The following is a 13,682-nucleotide window of genomic DNA, read 5'->3' as shown; positions in this document are numbered from 1 at the left end:
TCCTGAGCTGTCTCTCAGCATTGCCGTGCTAACTGGGAACTGTGAGCTTTCACTTACGCCAAACTCCTAACCCTGATTGTGCCTGCCCCCATCCGCTACTGAGCCCTGCACGTCGTAGCACAGGGAGTGCATTTTAGAAAGGCATGCTTGTTATTCAAGCACAGTCCCAGACTGCTGAGGTCCCCGGCAGGAGATGGCGGGATAGAGCAGTTAATAAACAGGGGAGTGTCGATCCTTTTCCGGATCGGACACTTTTGGAAGCCACTCTCTGCACAGCTAAATCCCCTGAATGCACCGGTGGCCAGCGCTGCAGCCCACAGCTCGAGCGGAGACGCACAGAAGACGTCAGCGCAGTACTTTTTATTTGTGCAGACTGAATCTACGGTACATGGCTCAGGAGCAGTGCACCGGGTAAAGGCAAGAGCAGCATTGGAAAACTAGAGATACATATAACACATGAAGGGGCACGGATAGCGATAAAAGATGCATACAGTGGGGCTCACAGTCATCGCGATTACTCTTCATCGGAAGACGTGTTGCCCGGTGCTTGTGATATTAAAAATCTCGATAACTTGTTTTTAGCTGGTGAATTACGCTTTCTGCTATTGCTTTGTGTTTTTGTATCATTGTTTAGGACCAGGGATGTATAAGGCTACTCTACACAACTGCCTTATGGTGCTACCACAGGAGGGCACCAGATTATAAAACTTTTTCAAAAAGCTTCTTTATTTCACACTCATGAGCGGTTTTCATTTTTTGGCACTTCCTACAGTCTTTACTGTCACTTTTCTTTCTACCACTGCCTCCCTCTCTCCTCGCCAAGTGCACGTGCCTCCCTTTTGATGAATATTTCCTCATCTCTCTCCTGTGTCTTGCTGTCTCTCTCCGTCTCCCTTCTGACAGGGCGTTGAGATTCGCAGCAGTGCCGCAGCCTACCTACCTCAGATCAGCCAGCTCCTCAACAACGTCCCACGAGAGATGCTGCTCTTACTGAAGACCAATGACTTGCTGAGGGGCATCGAGACCGCCCTTTGCACGCGGGCCGATGCCAGCTCCTTCATCACCATGTCTCGCTGCTGCGTCCGTGCCATGGCCGAGTGAGTACTCATTGTCTGCCTCACACCTGCCTTCCTCTCTGTGCCAGTCTGCTCCCATGTCTCAGTCACTCCACTATCGTGCATGTCCTCCATCTCACTCTGGCTAACTTCCCCCTGCTTGCTCTTTATACCCTTCCCCCGCTTATTCTATCAGCATCTCTTCTCTGTTTGTATGGCCTGCTATCGACTGTTCCTTCTATTCATTTTGTCAGTTATTCCTCCACTTTACATCCCTGTCACCTCACTCTTTATTATTCTCCATATCTCCTTCTAGCTCACTCCAGGTCTTGGGCTCATCAGGTCACTGACTAGAATCGGCACCTGTTAGACTTGGCATCCTTGGTGTGGCCTCCCCTAACTTTTTGCCAGGTTGTTGATGTGTGCTGGACTTTGTTTTTGCTGTTTTTGTTACTCTGGGCACTTTACCACTGCTATCCAGTGCTAAAGTGCAAGTTCTTCTATGTAAAATGTTTATGTAATTGGACCTCCATGATTGGCATATTTTATTTACTGGTAAGTCCCTAGTACAGTGCACTAGAGGTGCCCCCAGGGCCTGTAAATCAAATGCTACTAGTGGGCCTACAGCACTTGTTGTGCCACCCACGTTAGTAGCCCTGTAAACATGGCTCAGACATGCCACTGCAGTGTCTGTGTGTGCAGTTTTAAACTGCCAATTCGACTTGGCAAGTGTACCCACTTGCCAGGCCCAAACCTTCCCTTTTCTTACATGTAAGATACCCCTAGGGTAGGCCCTAGGTAGCCCCATGGGCAAGGTGCAGTGTATGTTTACGGTAGGACATATATTAATGTGTTTTATATGTCCTAACAGTGAAATACTGCCAAATTTGTTTTTCACTGTTGCAAGGCCTATCCCTCTTATAGGTTAACATGGAGGCTGCCTTTACATATAATTAAAGCGTAGATTCCCTTTGGGAGCGGATAGACATGGAGTTTGGGGTCTCTGAGCTCACAATTTAAAAATGCATCTTTTAGTAAAGTTAATTTTAAGATTGTGTGTTTGAAAATGCCATTTTTTGAAAGTGAGCATTTTCTTGCTTAAACCATTCTGTGACTCTGCCTTTTTGTGGATTCCCTGTCTGGGTCAGTTTGACAGTTGGGCTGGTTGCACCTCTCTCTAGACAGTGACACAAAGGGAGCTGGGGTGTAGCTGGCATATCCCAATGAGCCATCTGTGCTAGGAGGGAGGAGAGGAGTGGTCACTTACACCGGAAAGGGCTGTGCTTGCCCTCACACAATGCGGTCTCCAACTCCCTGGTGTGTGTCTGGGGCCTGGCCTGGGCAAGGCAGGATTTCATAAACAAGGGAGACTTTCCTTTGAAGTAAACCTACTTCAAAGGCCTAAATAGGTATAAGAAGAGCACCCAAAATTACAGACTTTAGATCACTTCTGGAAATGAAGAGGAACCCCTGCCTGGAGAAGAGCTGAGGAGAAGTGCTGCCGTGCCTGTGACTGTTCTTTGTGGAGCTATCGCAGTTGCTGCTTCTGCCTAGTGTAAGGGGACAAAGACTGTACTTTGTTGTGCATTCCTGCCTGTGAAGAAATCTCCAAAGGCTTGTCCTGAGCTTGCCTCCTGTTGTTGAAGTGTCAGGGCCATCAAAGACTTTTCCTGCCAGCACCTGGACTCTCTGCTGAGACTCCTGCCCTGCCAAGTGGTGCCCTATCCAGTTCCTGGGGCCTTGACAGGTGAAGCAGGCAAACCAAGATTAAAAATCCACAAACAGACCGCTGTGCAGGGAAATTTCCGACGCAACCTCTGAGACGTGGCTGAAGAAATGACGTGCCGCCGGCTTTGCAGCTGAAATTGACGCTCCTCCTGCAGCGCGTTTGAAAGATAGACGCACGCGGCTGGAGAAGCGGCCTGCCACACCACTACCGGAGGCTGGTAACATCGCAACCCACACAGCGCGGTTTTGCCAATACCGTGCAGCTGGATTTTTGACGTAAACCTTACTGGGCCCGGAAAAACAACACAACGCCTGCCCAGACCCGAGTGCTCACCGGGATCGACGCATCGCTCTCCTGCAGAAGGAAAATTGAAGCATGCTGACCTGACCAGTGAAGGAGAAACAACGCCCAGTCTCGCTTACGGGTAAGAAATCGACGCATCAATAACCTTTTTCGACGCACACTCGCCCTTGCCTATTATTTTGACACTACCCAGGTACTTTTCAACGCTAACCGTGTTCTTACTGTTTCCAAAAGGATTTAAGACTCTTTTGCTTCTAAAATTAATAAGTTGACTTGTGTATGTTGGATTTTTGTTGTTTTGTTCTTGTTTTGTTTAGATAAATATTTCCTATTTTTCTTAAACCTGTGTTGTCATTTTGTAGTGTTTTCACTAAGTTAATGTGTGTGTTGGTACAAATACTTTACACCTAGACTCTGAAATTAAGCCTGCCCGCTTGTGCCAAGCCACCAAGGGGGTGAGCGGGGGTTAGCTGGGGGTCATTCTCCTTTACCCTGACTAGTGAGTGTCCTTGCTTGGACAGGGGGTAACCTGACTGCCAGCCAAAGACCCAATTTCTAACGGCACCGGAAACTGTTGCTTGCAAAATTAGCCAGGGCCCCATCAATTGCCTTGCCGTTCTATCGGTAGCAGAAGTCCGGAGAGGAGGCTTGCTTAGAGGAAACTGTGAATATTTTGAGTCGAAGTCTGGACCTGCAACGGGGCACATTTATGCATTTATCCTTCACATATATAACTTATAATGAATATGTCAAGTCACTTGTAGATTTTTTTTACTTTTCATTCTGGGTTAGCCTAAATTATTTCCTTACCTCTGCATAATTTTGAAGACGTTTTGGGACAGCATAATCCTTAACTTCGATGTCCCATTTGGCAACTTGTCAAGGCTAGGCAAACTTTGTAAGGTTTGGTTAGCTAGGGTCTCCCAAATCGGCCTGTTCATCCACCCTTGCATTTGGGAAGGCCATTTCATGCTGCTTCTAATGAAGAGTTTGATGCGGACAGCCACTCCATTATGACCTCCACATTACAGGAAGTGATTTCTCCTTCATCTTCACCCATTGAATCTGCACTGAGTTTTTCATAGCTGATAAATGGAGCCCAGCTATTCATGCAAGTTGAGAGGGCCCGGTATTAGTTCAACACGTTTAGCAAGTTAATTTCTCCACTTCTAAATGGAGCCTGTAGGGTTATTCAGGTGTTGTTTACTTCTATAATAACTTATGTAACTGCCTTAACCCCTGTGGAACAATACCAAAGGATCACAAATAATGTTTTTGAAGTTAAATAAAAAATCTTATGAAGTAATTTCAAATAAATTCTCTCCCTCCAAGTCCGGCAGGGCCCGTTAATATCTGCCATTCTCTTCAGATATATTCAACACTGTTAAAATTATTCACCACCCAATTCCCCTACTTTGACAGGACAAAACACTCATTTGTGTCAGTTTATTCTGAATCCTTGGTGGCTGTGTAATTTCTTTGGATATGTTGTACGCGCAGTGTAGATTAATGATGGTCTCCCCGCTGTAGCAGGATATGAACTGCATATATTGAGAGATGTCTCTCAAAAACCTCTCCAAATTTATTTAACAATTTAAACATATAATTACATTACACAGTGTGATGGGTGATGTCTGCAAATCTATCTTTGACCTAACGCACCACAAAGTCTATTTGGACACTTGTTGGACTTTTGCTTATGCAGGGTCATCCCCAATCTTTTTGCCTCCTGCCTCCTATTTTCTTCTGACCTGTTGCTGTTGGCTTTTCAACTCTGAGCACTTTACCACTGCTAACCAGTGCTAAAGTGCATATGCTCTCCGTGTAAATTGTATATAATTGGTTTATCCATGATTGGCATATTTGTTTTACTGTTAAGTCCCTAGTAAAGTGCACTAGAGGTGCCCAGGGCCTGTAAATCAAATGCTACTAGTGGGCCTGCAGCACTGGTTGTGCCACCCACATAAGTAGCTCTGTAATCACGTCTCAGACCTGCCACTGCAGTGTCTGTGTGTGTATTTTTACACTGTAAATTCGACTTGGCAAGTGTACCCACTTGCCAGGCCTAAACCTTCCCTTTTCTTACATGTAAGGCACCCCTAAGGTAGGCCCTAGGTAGCCCCAAGGGCAGGGCGCAGTGTATGGATAAGGTAGGACATATAGTAATGTGGTTTATATGTCCTGACAGTGAAATACTGCTAAATTCGTTTTTCACTGTTGCAAGGACTGTCTCTCTCATAGGATAATATGGGGGCTACCTTTAAATATGATTAAAGCGTAGATTCCCCTAGAGAGTAGATGGACATGTGGAGTTTGGGGTCCCTGAACTCACAATTTAAAAATACATCTTTTAGTAAAGTTGATTTTAAGATTGCGTGTTTGAAAATGCCACTTTTAGAAAGTGAGCATTTTCTTGCTTAAACCATTCTGTGACTCTGCCTTGTTTGTGGATTCCCTGTCTGGGTCAGTTTGACAGTTGGGTTGTTTTTCACCTCACACCAGACAGTGACATAAAGGGAGCTGGGGTGTAACCTGCATTTCCTGATTAGCCATCTCTGCTAGGAGGGAGGGGTGGAGTGGTCACTCTCATCTGAAAGGACTGTGCCTGCCTCTAACAATGCCGGCTCCAACCCCCTGGTGTGTGTCTGAGGCCTTGCCTGGGCAAGGCAGGATTTCACAAGTAGGTGTGAGTCCCCTTTGAAGAAAGGTGACTTCAAAGACTAAAATGGGTATAAGAAGGGCACCCAAATCTACAGACTTTAGAAACACTTCTGGAACCAAGAGGAACCTCTGCCTGGAGAAGAGCTGTTAGCTGAGGAAGGAGTGCTGCCCTGCCTGTGACTGTGCTTTGTGGAGCTTTCCTGAAGTGCTGCTTCTGCCAGAGTAAGAGGGCAAAGACTGGACTTTGTGTGCCTTCCATCTTGAGAAGAAATCTCCAAGGGCTTGATCTAGAGCTTGCCTCCTGTTGTTTGAAGTCTCAGGGACAGCAAAGACTTCTCTCTGCCAGCACCTGGAGCCTCTGGAGAGACTCCTACTCTGCCCTGTGGTGCCCATCCAGTTCCTGGGACCCTGAAAGGAGAAGCTGGCAGCCTAAGGACAAGAAAATCCACGCACAGAGCGCCGTGCAGGGAAAAGATCGACGCGAATCCGATCTGCGGCTGAAAAAACGACGCGCCGCCAGCTCCGCAGCTGAGAAACGACGCTCGCCGGAAACGCGACCGAAGAATCGACGCATGGAGCAGGAGAAACGACGCGCAGCATCGCTGACGGAGGCTGGGAGATCGCAACCTGCGCGGCGGGATCTTCAACTCATCGTGCGGCTGGATTTTTGACTCGAGTACCGCCGTGCGGAGTTATTTTCGACGCACACCTGCCCGTGCGGGGTTATTTTTGACGCACACCAGGTACATTTTCACTCTAGCAGCGCTAGTGTGTTTTTAAAACTACTTAGACTGTTTTTGATTTTTAATTAATAACTTGACTTGTGTATGGTGGATTTTTGTCGTTTTGGTCTTGTTTTGTTTAGATAAATATTTCCTATTTTTCTAAACCTGTGTTGTGTCATTTTGTAGTGTTTTCATTAAGTTACTGTGTGTGTTGGTACAAATACTTTACGCCTAGCACTCTGAGGTTAAGCCTACTGCTCTGCCAAGCTACCAAGGGGGTAAGCAGGGGTTAGCTGAGGGTGATTCTCTTTTACCCTGACTAGAGTGAGGGTCTTTGCTTGAACAGGGGGTAACCTGACTGTCAACCAAGGACCCCATTTCTAACAACACTCGTGTGTGATTCAGTGTTGTTGAGTGGTGTCTAATAAACCCCAACGGATCAAGGTTGATGAACATTGTCCCACTCTTCTCCAGTTTAGTTTGAGAGTCTTTGCTTCTATGTTGGTCTCCACGTTCAACAAAAAGATTGGTTAGTATGAGGCACGCCTGGCTATTGACTTCTTCTCTTTGAGTATTCATTCTATAAAGGCCTTCCTTATATCACAGGCTAGCAGACCTTTTCCCCTTGACTGTCTGTCTTCATTTGTTATTTCCCTTCAGAATTCCAAAAATGCTCAGGCGAGATGCTATTGGGACCTCTGGTGCTAGCCATCTGCATTTGTGGCATGGCCCGAGCAACCTTGTGAACTGTGATTCAGTCTTGAGCAATAGTTTCTCATGAAAACTGCGAGTGTGTGCAAAGTAGAAAATGTCATCTGTAACTTCTTGCACTATTCATGTCTGGGTAGATTCAATTACTCTTAAATCACATGTGAATGCGTAATAAATTATCTCTTCTCTCAGAACCTCCCAATTGGTTCTCTTCACTTTTTTTTTAAATATATCTTGCCTTCTCTTCCCTCTTGTTCAGCCACACTAGCATTTTACCACTTTTGTCCTAAACTTTGTGCATCCTTTTTGTGGCTGGATATTTGGACATTGGCAAGCCTTCTTCCTGGGCTATGAATTCATCTCTACATTTGCACAGTTCCCTTTCCGGTCCTTCAAATAGTCCTGCTACATTTTCATTACCTAATTATCTATCCTCCTTTGGCTTTCATTTTTGGCTGTAGTCCTCGTGTTAAAAAAAAAAAGGTCATTACAAGACCCCCATCCTAAGGAAGTTTGAACTCATAACCTAGTGTCACCATTGTCTTCACTCAATCTTGACTAAATTCAATGTAGTCTTTTTCCTTTTTCTCACGGATTATCAGAATGGGGTCCCCTGAAGTATTGAGTTACAGCACACCCAATTTTCTTCCTTTCTCCACCTCACACTTTGGCTACTAGTGGATAATGACCAAAAGTTCTCATTGGGGTCAGTTGTACACGTCGCAGAGGCTGACTGGCGCTGTTCAGGAAAAGAAAGTGGACCAGCCTTGAAGAATGAGTGGGTGCTGAGAAAAAAAGTAAGTAGCTCTCAGATCTCAATGTTTTTCCACCCATATGCCGTTGAGCAGCTGTGTAATATCGATTTCAGTGCTTCGGGAGGCTGTTTATCCTACTTTCGGTGGGTAGACAAACCATTGAAAGATCCGTTCCTCACTTGGACTTCTAGGATCAACCCTTCTCCATTTTCTCTGCTAGGCCTCAAGGTACACCCCCTTCTCTCCCTATTCCACAGCCATTGCTCCCACAATTTGAACTTTCCCATCTTTAACACTGTCGGTTTGCCTCACTATACTCTTTTGTCTGCCTGTCTCCATCTGAAATATGCTTTGTATTTCTGTCTCCCTGGTGTTTTGAGTTTCGCTTACATTTCACTCTGTCTCCTTTTGGTGTCTGAATCGACCAGCCTATTTCTTTACCTCTTACCCTGATTGGTAGGTCCTTGCTAACCCTTTATTGTTCTCTCTTTACTCACTTTCCTCCTATTTATTGTCTCACTCTTCCTCCCACTCCCTCTTATTTCTTTTCTCCTCTCTAAAAAAAAAACCCTGTTCTTACTGTTCTTGTCATTTTATTCTCTCTCCTTATCACACTCTCATGTCTCCCTTCTTTGTTTTTCGACTTCATTGTCTAGTTTGTGTCCTCTTTCTCTCCCCGCTCTCATTTAACCTAAATACGCAGTCTCTGAATCGCTCCCATGTGAGTCTGATTTGTGCTCTCTCTCCTCTTTGTCTCATGCAGTCACAAATGTTCATTTTTTCTGTCTCATGTCTGCAGGTATCGAAGAATCAGGGCTCACTCTGCCGTCGATTGGGCACGGATCTCGCTGTCTGAGAATATAAAACTCTTTGAGCTCAGTGTGTATGAACTCTTCCTGTGGGTCAGGGGATCATGGTTGGCTAGTAGTATCCTCGCTCTGCTGGGCCGAATTCACCCATCGTTTAGTTGATGCACGTACATTTACTTTTCCGTGCTTGACCTTGAGGCCGGTCACGGAAGACGTCAGTCGAAGAAGCCCGTTGGAACCTAATGGTGCTGAAGAATGGTGAATAATTTGGTGACTCTGTTGTGTAATTTCATGGTACCTGTGTTACAACCACGTGGGGGCGCTGGGGATTCTGGGGAATTGAAACCGGGGGACGAGCCTGAGCATTTTGAACTATGAATCATTTTGTGAACAGTTATTCTGGAGAGTGGCTCGCCCCATCCTGCTCCCCATTTACAGAGCTGCGATCCTGGATGGCGATTGTATTCAGAGAGCGCACCTCCTTATTAAAAACACCTGTCACGGTAGAAGGGGTGTATTAGACGCCATCACTGCAAGCATCTGGTCTCCTTGTTGGAAGATGAGCCAGGAGATTGCAAAGTGTCCTGGATGGAGTCTGCCTCAGGGACATTTTCCTCCTTTTTGTTTTCACCAGGTAACCTGCAGCAAGATTGTCCTGAACCCTGCCCCCTCCGTGTGAGCTCCGGAAGTCCTATATGCTTTTTAATGCTATGGATACTTTAAATCGTCATTGTTTTGGAACATTATTTTGAAAAACATTATTTTAAAAATGAAATAGAGTTTAGAAAACATTATTTTGAAAATACAGTTTAAGCTCATTCCCTTATTACTCTTACTGCAGTTAAGTGTGTGGTGAGGTGTAAAATTGTAAACTGGTTTTCCTATCATTGTTCTTAGTATTATATTACACCTAATGTTAATCACACAGAATATTACACCGTGACTTCGGGAGCCACATTACGAGGCAAAGCTTTTCTACTTTATTCCTGTCCCTTCATCCATCAGTTTATCTGACATCAGTCACTTTTTTGACACAAGACACTGCATTAAGAATTTGCTCTCCTGTGCCAAGTATTAACTGAAAGGATGATGGATGTTAGGTGAGCAGTGAATGGATGGACAGCAGTCAGTAGCCCACGTGTATTTCTCCTTTAAATCTAGGTCAAAGTATACCTTTTGATGGATCTTATCAAATGCATCCAAGCGTGGGAGCACTTAAGCTGGTTACAACTCGATAAAAGCTAGACAGAACTGATCTTTTTGTCTCCTGTGTCAGACTGAGTCTATTCTGGTATCAGGACCACTGCTGCTACGTACCAACCCTTCTTCCCGTATGGGGTGGAACTAGTGAGACTGCCACAGGACTGGAAATTATAATTTATAAAGTGTTTTCTGTGACACAGAATCACCCAGGTTAGTATGATCAGTAAGAAAACCTAGGAGTGTTTCTAGTGCATCAGAAGTTGAAACACCCTTTTGCAATGAAGGCCCTGGTAAATTCTATGGTTGATTGTGATGATGTTCTTCATGGAGGTATCTCGGTGAAGGAGATCCTACACTTCAAAATACTCAAAACTCAGTGTTAAGACTGTCTACCTGAATTGAGAAATACGACCATTCAACGAAGTGAAGAAATGCACTTCATTGACTTGCAATGACAGCTCAAATCCAATGCATTTTAAAAATGTATTCAAAAAGATGTCTGTCACCACTATAGTTCTGTAAGGGTATTTGCCCGAACACCTTGGAGAGGAATTGGAGTCTTGAAAAGAGCCTGCCTCTTACTCTATGAAACTCAGTGTGTTTCCATAGGAGGTAAGGTGTTTTCAGGAAAGAAGTTGAAACTTTTGAGTTTGCTCCAGGGTTTATTCCCCCAGCGGTTTCTCTTTTTTTGTAAATTACTGAACATTTCTGAATACCAGATATATATATCTATCAAGACAGCAAAACCAATAAAACAGATTTGATGTTCATCGTTGAGTGGTGATTAAGTTGGCAAAGGTGCTGGTCATAAGTACACACTCACTTGAGACGTCATCAAAGGCTTTGCTCTTCATGAAGTCTCTCTGGACACTCAAATCTGTGAATAGTTGTGCAAAATCTCCTTTAATTTGAAGTGTGCCCTTACTATCTATTCTAATCTCCAATTATAGCATAGAATTGAATGTCCTGATTTAATGATAATTAAATGACTTAACAGTAAGAGTCTGGCTTTATCCTTGTACAAACCATCTGTTCAATTTCATTGCCAGTCCGTCCATTTACTTTCATTGGCAAACCGGAGCATTGGTAGGGAAGGCAATATTTTATGTCTAACTCTTAATTAAAATATATCCTATTCTTAGTCATAATTTCTCTTCCTCTACTTGCCCCATCATAAATTTACTTATCAGCTATATCTTTATGACACACATTAGGTTGTATAGGCCATCTAATTAATTTTATTTATAGACAGTTTTAAAACAAAATCATGCTTCGTCATGCTCAAACACTTCTAGTAAAGCCATGCAAATTAGGGTATTTCAGTCTTTAGCTTGTTAATTAAACTTGAATTGTTTTACACCAACTGTGTATAGCTAACAGACATCTAAGAGCACTCACAATCACACATCAAATGCAGGGTAGGATATTGACTGCCAACCCAAATGTCAGTTTCTGTAATTTACTTTGATGTTATATTGTTATCCATTTCTTTTATGCATTCTTCATTTTATTTGATCATGCATCCATTGGTAATCTATAGTAATCAAAATCCGAATACAATCCTAACTACCGAAAAGTTAAGTTTATCATGCAAGTGACACTTACTCAACTGATAGTATTTCACAAAATGTTCCTAATCCTACATTATTTTAACCATTTTACATTGCTTCATAATCCATATTGAAAACATACCCTACTACCACTACCAAGCATACTAATAGTCATTAACCTCTAAATACTATTTTATCTAGTATGTTTAAGGTGTAAAAACCCAACATGAAAAAATACAAAATGAAAATTACTGAAACAAAGATTTTCCAATAAACTTCTTAAATACCGTAAATCAAACGTATTCCCAAATTATTCTTTGTAGTGATCCCCAAAAAATCCCAACCAGTTTGGCGACACCAAACCTTTAACCAAGGATTTGTTAATAAAATGAGCACCATTTCTTACCATTTTCATAACAAGCTAGCATTTCAGCAGTTGCTAAATCATTGGTTGGCTGCAGCCAACAGTGAGATGGGAAATCTTTTCTAAGCATCTAGATGAGAACACTATGCATTCCCCTTTTTCTCTGTGTTGTGTAAAGAATTGATGATTGTTGTCAAAAGTATGAATTTACCAGCTGTCCTGATATCCCTTTCCGAGCTGTACCGACATCCTAGTTCGCATTCACAACCTGGAAATGCCCCTTTGCTGATGACTACATCCCAAGTACCTCCAAACCAGCATTTCCCAAACTGTGGTGTCGCATGCCAATCTTTGGTGGGTTATGAAAGCCCACACAATTAATAAAGATGCCTTTAAATTCTGTGTTTATCTTGTTACCTTTGCTGCACTTCAAAGACTGAAGTAAAATGTGAGGCTGTGTCTTCTGGTTTTTTTTTTTTAACACTGGGATTGTTGTTTACAAACTCCTCTTACTTTTCAGTCAGAGAAAGTAAAGTGAACTTTGTGACAGTCTTGCTGGGGAACAGGGAGTGTGAAAGAAAAGGCTGTTGCATGTCATTTGTTTGCAACACACAAAAAACTTTAAAGGAACTGTACATATTTAGTTAGGAAAACAAAAATTATGCACATTGTATTTTGTAATTCCAAAGTGTGATGGAAACAAAGATTTTAATTGGCTCAAAACAAATCTAGACACTTTAGTTGGTGATGCACAAATGATACATTTTCAATGAAACTCAATTTCCACACTTTATCATTTATGTGTAATATAGCTTTATCAGCAAAACTGTATGTCTCTGCAAATTTAGTGACCATTTCAATGGAAATTGTGCTGACTGTAAATGATAATGCGCTATCACACAATGGTTTAGTTAAATTAGAATTTGTCCTCTTCATGTCCATTAAAGACGCACAACTTTGCCATTCTAATTATTGGGTAGTGGTTCTAAAAAATCCATTGTCCTTGCGTTTACCAGATTATAATTTAATAATGTTTACTGAGAACTGAATGTGATTGCAGATATACTGCAAGCTGTTAACAGTATAACAATGGAAAATCACCTTTAAAGGTATCAGTCAATCTCAGCATCCCTAGAAGTTAACAGTTGCAAAGGATATTCACACGGGGAGCCACAGATCGAAAACACACAATCTAAATCCCCTACAATTAAAGTTTATATCCAACAGAGTTATGACATATCTCTAGCAAAGAAACGACCAATCGCCAATGTTCCTTTGGGATATATCCAGGCAATTGACTGAAGAGTAAAATTAAGAGACCCTTCCAGTCAAGCCAGTGACTAATAGAGCATCTCAACGCATGGAAGTCCCACAGCAAAGATGTTGGCTATCTCAAGCTAGGTCATGTAATATTCGAAGCAGAGCCAATAGTGGTCTCCAGAAATCCTGTTGGTCATCTCCGGAAATTTCTGGACTATCTCTAGCAAGGTAAGAGATCAGTAAACCCACTAGAGATATCATACAAAGATTTAGGGAATCATCATTAATGTATTGGAGGAGAGCCAGGAAAACTCATGGACTTAAGTGATCGGCAGCCTCTACATGGAACCCCTGGAAATCAACAAGAAAATCTACCAGCATTTGGATAATACCTAGCGCTACCTAAATGTGGAAAAAAGCATCAGCCTGCTTGAATACTGCATTGCCAAAATCAAGGCTGGATATCAAAGACATAACTGAAATGTAAATCTCTGAAGGTTGAATTCGTGCTGATTGTAAGAGACAGCCAACAGGTAAGAGTGCACACTTGACTCTTG

The 13,682-nt window shown here is 43.0% G+C and overlaps 1 protein-coding gene across 2 annotated transcripts in view; it reads left to right on the top strand.

Annotated features, from left to right (window-relative positions):
- ADCK1 (aarF domain containing kinase 1) overlaps positions 1-12,267 on the top strand; it is a 699,440-nt gene extending 687,173 nt beyond the window's left edge. For both annotated transcript variants that reach the window (XM_069208397.1, XM_069208398.1), the window contains exons 10-11: positions 904-1,097; positions 8,739-12,267. In XM_069208397.1, the coding sequence (XP_069064498.1) occupies positions 904-1,097; positions 8,739-8,910 (366 nt within the window). In that variant the 3' untranslated portion in view covers positions 8,911-12,267. The remainder of the gene's footprint in view (positions 1-903; positions 1,098-8,738) is intronic.
- The last annotated feature ends 1,415 nt before the right edge of the window (positions 12,268-13,682 follow it).

This window comes from Pleurodeles waltl, chromosome 9 (assembly GCF_031143425.1).
Source record: "Pleurodeles waltl isolate 20211129_DDA chromosome 9, aPleWal1.hap1.20221129, whole genome shotgun sequence".
NCBI lineage: Eukaryota > Metazoa > Chordata > Amphibia > Caudata > Salamandridae > Pleurodeles > Pleurodeles waltl.
The sequence above is the reverse complement of the archived record's forward strand: the minus strand, read 5'-3'. Positions and strand labels throughout refer to the sequence as shown.